Genomic DNA, 6166 nt, shown 5'->3' on the forward strand with positions numbered 1-6166 from the left:
GCGCCAGGGCCTTGGTGGTCGCTCCCCTCGCCGCTTATACATGAGGGCTGTTCAGCGATGGGTGGCGCCGCTGGGATTGAATCCTCGCCACTGCTTATCGCCTCTGTCGCGAATCTCAGCAGCCTGCTGCGCCAGCGCTTAAGGCCCTGGAAACGCCCACTCTTCCTCACAGAGGGAACTACGATGGGTGCTGTCTTACACAGGAAAGTAGTGACGACGGATGCCCCGCTGAGCGGCTGGGGAGCTACTCACCAGGGCAGGTCGATAAACGGGTGTGGGACTCACACATGCAATCTTTGCACATAAACCGCCTAGAACTGATGGCGGTTTGTCAAGCCTCAGACATTTTCTGCCCATCCTGAGAGGGCATCATGTCTTGGTCAGAACAGACAACACCACTGTGGTGGCTTGCAGGGGACTGAGGTCTCGCCATATGCACACGCTGGCACACAGACTGATCTTATGGAGCAGCACACGCTCCTGTCGTTGAAAGCCACACACGCCCCCGTGTATTGAATTTGGGTGCAGATTTATTATCCAGGGGCAACCCCCGCTACGGAGACTGGAAACTCCACAGCGATGTGGTGGCTCAAATCTGGTTGCGAACGGGTCGAGCGAAAGTGGACTTATTCGCCTCAGAGGAGAATGCGCAATGTCCCATGTTTTCTCCCCGCGCTGATCAGAAAAGCCCCGTTAAGGGATAGATGCTTTGGCACACCAGTGGCCACACGCCCTGCTCTATGCCTTCCCTCCGTTGGAACTGATCACTCCAACGCCGCCAGGGTGCGGAACAGAGCTCGCGCTGGCCAGGGAAACCCTGGCTTGCAGAAATAATCCCGCTACTCCACTCCCCACCGTGGGTCGCTGCCTCCGCAGGGACCTGCTGTCCCAAGCTTAACGGGAAATATTTCACCCTCATCCAGAGCCTGGCCCTCTGGGACTGGCCCTGAAAGGCTGAATCTGACAGCTGCAGGACTGCCCTGCAAATGTCATAGCGACCATTCAGAGCGCTTAGGGCGCCATCAACTAGGACGCTTGTATGATAGCAAATGGCGGTATTTAATGACTGGTGTATTAAAACAGGGACGATAGCCTTCCAGTGCTCTGTGGACGTTATCCCACGTTTCTGCAAGACTTACTGGATAAAAACAAGTCCTTCTCCACTGTCAAAGTTTACCTGGCTGCCATCTCGCCTGCCATGTAGGCTTTGGGGACAAAACAGCGGGCCAGCACCCTCTCACACGCCAATTTATGAAAGGGGGCTCGACGCCTCGCCCGTTTCTAAACCACTGGCCCCCTTCATGGATCTGCCGATGGTTTTGATGTTCTGTCTCGCCTCCCTTCGAGCCATTACAACAGTTGATCTTAAAGTGCTCTCACTCAAGACGGCTTTGTTGGTGGCTTTGGCTACGCTAAACGGCGTAGTTTATATTCATGTTCTATCTGTGCATACAGCCTGTATGCAATTTTTCCCGGTGACTCGAGGGTTGTATTAAAACCCAACCCAGCATTCATTCCAAGGTTTTCAACCCGCCACTGTCGTGGTCGGCCGATTGAACTATTTTGCTTAACCCATCGGGCCCGAGCAGGAGCAGGAGCGCTGAATGCGCGCCTGTCCGTCAGGGCGCTATAAGCGACGCGGACAAACAGCCGGAGTTAAGGAAAACGGAACAGCTGTTTGTGTCTTGTGCAAAGTCACATCTGGGTAGACCGCCACTAAGCAGTGTCTATCACAATGGATTGTATGCTATTGCCCTGGCCTATAATTACTAAGGGGTTACAACCCCCAGTCAGTTTTTCGAGCCCATTCCACCGAGGAATGTCGACATCATGGGCTTTATTTCAGGGCTTCCCCATAGAGGATGTATGCTTGGTAGCGTGTTGGGCAAAACCCGACAACGCTTGTCAGGTTTTTACAGACTTGATGTCACTGCCCCGACTTTGGCACATTCAGTGTTAGGGCACTGGGACGCCGGGGCGACTGATGTTGTTGGGGATCGCAAGCTTGTCTGGCAATCCGGGAGTCACGATATCCCATAGTGAGATAACCAATGAATGCTTGAAAGAGAACTTAAGGTTACCCACGAACCCCGGTTCTCTGATAGCATGAGTGAGGTATTCACCAGACCACCTCCTTGCCGTGGCTTTAGAAGAGGTTGGTTAGCTAGACTGAAGCAAATGACGCTATACCAGAATATGGGGGGGAGGAAGTACCTCCTCCACGCCAGATAATGCCAGTCGCCCAGCCAATGGTGGCTGGCGAATGAAATAATGGCTTCTGGGGAACTCGCGAGGGGCGGTCCCATAATGAGATACCTCACCATGCTATCAGAGAACCGGGTTACGCGGAGTAACCTTAAGATTTGGCGTAGATCTCGCAAAAGAAACATGAGATCTCGCAAAAGAAACTCGAGATCTCGCAAAACAAACTCAAGATCTCGCAAAAACAAACTCAAGATCTCGCAAACCTAGTCAGTGTTTGTCCCAGGTACATACCTTTTCTCAGTATTTTTTTTCATGTCACCTCACAGGCTCCGTAGATTCAAGAATAGAGTAGCAAAAAAAAAAAAACTAGAGGTTATTCTGTGAAGAGTGCCTGCAAGTGTTCTACTGCTGGGCTGGTGAATGTCTGTGTAATCTAGGATATGTGGTCAACACTGCCACCTGGCGGCTAAAAATTGCAAGGTGGAATCAAAACTCCACTGCTTTTCGAATCTAGGGCCCCGCCCCACATTCAGCCCAGTCCCAATCTGCAAATTGCATTCAGCCAGGTGTAGGCTAGCGCTTATGGCAAGCCATTTTAACATTTAACAGCTAGACTGGATATGTGTTGCAGATATCTGTATTTCAGTTTTGCCTAGTCAAAATGAACATTTCAGATATCCGCAACTACATTCTTCCTATCCATAATTGTCATTTCAGATATCCACAAAGACATTCTTCCTAGGACAAATGACGCCACGTGTGCCATTCATTTCTACGGGATTTATCATTACGGATATCTACAATTCAGTTGCAGATATCCACTATGTGAATTAAGGATATCTGCCATAGATATAGTTATCAATTTGATTCTGACTAGTCATAACTATATAGATATATTTAATTCATCTCAATTCAAGATATCTACATGTTCCTTTTCAGATATCTTGAATTAAGTTTTGACTAGGCGAAATGACGTTGCAGATATCTGTAACTGGAATTATGACTAGTCAAAATGATGTTGTAGATATCTCAAACTGGAGTTAGGGATAGTCATAGGCCTAATTTAATTGTAGATATCTATGATCAAGTTATAGATATCTTAAATGAGTTTTGATTAGAGTTGAAATATTGAAAATACTCTGATTTATAAAACCGTGCAGCACACATCTTTAAGCAGTCCTTTCATTATCAATACTGACCTGGCCTGAATTGTGCATGCATGTATGAGCGTGTTAAAAAAATGTGGAGATTATGAATCAGATTATTTAAAATGTCTTATCTTAATACACTATTATAGCCTACATTTTAAATTGCACACGTCAATATGGTTCCTTGTTGGCTAGCTCTGGATGAAAGGGTGAGTAGAAATGTGCACATTTTGTTTGTGCATAGCAACCTTTATAAGTGAGGCCCTGTATGAATGTGGTCCTGTGGTGCCTTGATATGCACCCATACCTCGGATAAACCGGATTGATTTCCAGTGTTTTTTCCTCTAGTTTACATTTTGAACTTAAAAGACCTTTTCATGGATCTCCCATTCAGAATCAGCTAGCCTTCCACATGTCACTACATACTGACTGTCATTTCCTTTGTCACTTCTCACATGTGTTTTTGTGGGGAAAAAAACATAGTTTGTGTGAACTTGACTGTATTGGAGGACGATTAAACAGTTCAAGAGTCGACTAAAGAATTACAAAGAGTTCTGCTTGGCCTTATACATTTATTGCTCTCTTTTCTCAACAACGGTAATAAATGATTAAGAACACATTACACAACATGTCACTATATTCATTAGAATGCACAGCACTGCTAGACCCAACCTGTGAGTGCTGGGATTGGCATCAGCTTGTGTGTCCAGTAGCATATGCCCAGGAGAAGAATACTTATTGTTTGGTTCTGAATTCTCCAGAGACGCTAATTTGACTCTGAATGATCAAGACACCCCTATATGGGTCTGAATGGTCTAGACACCTATATGGGTCTGAATGGTCTAGATTCCTATATGAGTCTGAATGGTCTAGACATCTATATGGGTCTGAATGGTCTAGATCTATATGGGTCTGAATGGTCTAGATCCCTATATGGGTCTGAATGATCTAGACACCAATATGGGTCTGAATGGTCTAGATCCCTATATGGGTCTGAATGGTCTAGATCCCTATATGGGTCTGAATGGTCTAGACACCCCTATATGGGTTTTCATGATCTGAGCAAACAAGGACGCTTCTGAATAGTCTGGACACACTGTAGTCATTTCTCCAAATGACAGTATGACAGTATGTGCTCTGGTGGCATAACCTGACCCTGTAGTATTGATTCCCTTTTCAGCAAGAATGCATTGTTTTGACTGATTTGTGTGTGTGTGTGTGTGGGGGTATTGTGCTGCTCTTCAGTTCATCTTCTCTGGGGGAACCACCTCCATCAGCAGCTGCAGGTGCATGGTGATTGGCCCTGTAGGGGGAGACATGGCAGTGAGGTTACACATGATTGGCTGGAAGATAAATAACGCTAGATGGCAGCGAGTCCACATCGATTTAATAAATCAGATAATCATTTACTTACATGTTTCAACCCATCTTATGGACTAAAACCACAGAGACATTTCAATGAATAAACACTTTGTATTACAAAGAACAAAACATTAATAGTTGTGTATTTATAGGTGAGGATTAATCAGGAACAATGCTTTAGGAAAGCAACTAATTACTTATCAGTTACCGATACATATCGGTGAATCTTTTTACACATCTTTGTGTGTGTGTATGTGTGTGGTACCCACGCATGATTGTGTGACTCCACTGGAACTTGTAGTGGATGAAGAGCAGGTAGAAGATGAGGCCACTGAGGATGAAGATGGTGCAGTAGAGATACTCCAGCTCTGGCTTATCTATGATTGGGGCCAACACCAGGTACACAGACACCACCACCACCAACACCGCAATCATCACCGGGACCTACACACACACACACACACACATAAATGCTTTTATTTGGATCTGAAAGGCAAGCAAGGAAAACAAGATCCAAATACTCTGGGAAGAGTCATTAATAAGGTGACAGGTCTACATGGCTCACATGCTTTTACAGGTCCTTCCATTTATAATACTCAGCACATTAAGGATAAACAAAACATCTCCATGGTCTCCATATTTGCATGCTCCCTATAATGGCTGAAACAGAGCAGAATTTTGCAAGTCTTTTTGCCTCCTTTTTTTGCAGCCCCCCTAACTGCATCCCCCTGACCACATTCTTATGGACATGGCCTAAACTTCCACACACACATCCTTACCACATTCTTATGGACATGGCCTAAACTTCCAAATACCAGGATTACTACTGTAGTTTACAGTTGTATCCAAGTTGGTGGAATGAGATTCACCAATGGTTGATATTTCAATAGTTTGGAATAGCAGCAAAGTGTCCATAGCTATACAGGTCAAAACAGCAGCCCACCCCAACGATAAATACAGATTTCGCCAGCCCCATTTACAAATTGCAATGTCAGGAGGGTTGGAATATTTTTAAACTAGTCATTGTCAGATGTGTTATGATGGAACCAGTTAAGTTTTACACCATAAATGTTTGGATCTAATCCAAAATACTCTGGGAAAAGAGTCATTAATAATAATAATATGCTTTTGGGTCCTTCCATTTATAATACTCAGCAGCACATTGGGATATCCCCTGACCACATTCTTATGGACATGGCCTAAACTTCCACACACACATCCTTACCACATTCTTATGGACATGGCCTAAACTTCCAAATACCAGGATTACTACTGTAGTTTACAGTTGTATCCAAGTTGGTGAATGAGATCTACCAATGGTTGATATTTCAATAGTTTGGAATAGCAGCAAGTGTCCATAGCTATACAGGTCAAAACAGCAGCCCACCTCAACGATAAATACAGATTTCACAGCCTCATTTACAATTGCAATGTCAGGAGTGGTTGGAATA

At 45.0% G+C, this 6166-nt stretch overlaps 1 protein-coding gene across 3 annotated transcripts in view; it reads right to left on the minus strand.

Moving 5' to 3' along the window:
* Window positions 1–3911: 3911 nt before the first annotated feature.
* The window catches only part of LOC125286281 (b(0,+)-type amino acid transporter 1-like), a 10047-nt gene continuing 7792 nt past the window's right edge, over window positions 3912–6166 (minus strand). For 2 of the 3 annotated variants that reach the window (XM_048231216.1, XM_048231215.1), the window contains exons 12-13: window positions 4985–5159; window positions 3912–4656 (exon numbers count right to left, since the gene is read on the minus strand). In XM_048231216.1, coding sequence (XP_048087173.1) covers window positions 4595–4656; window positions 4985–5159 — 237 coding nt within the window. In that variant the 3' untranslated portion in view covers window positions 3912–4594. Of the gene's footprint in view, window positions 4657–4984; window positions 5160–6166 lie in introns of those variants that run through there. The other variant, XM_048231217.1, reaches the window with a different exon arrangement.

The sequence above is a fragment of the Alosa alosa genome, chromosome 21, assembly GCF_017589495.1.
Source record: "Alosa alosa isolate M-15738 ecotype Scorff River chromosome 21, AALO_Geno_1.1, whole genome shotgun sequence".
NCBI lineage: Eukaryota > Metazoa > Chordata > Actinopteri > Clupeiformes > Clupeidae > Alosa > Alosa alosa.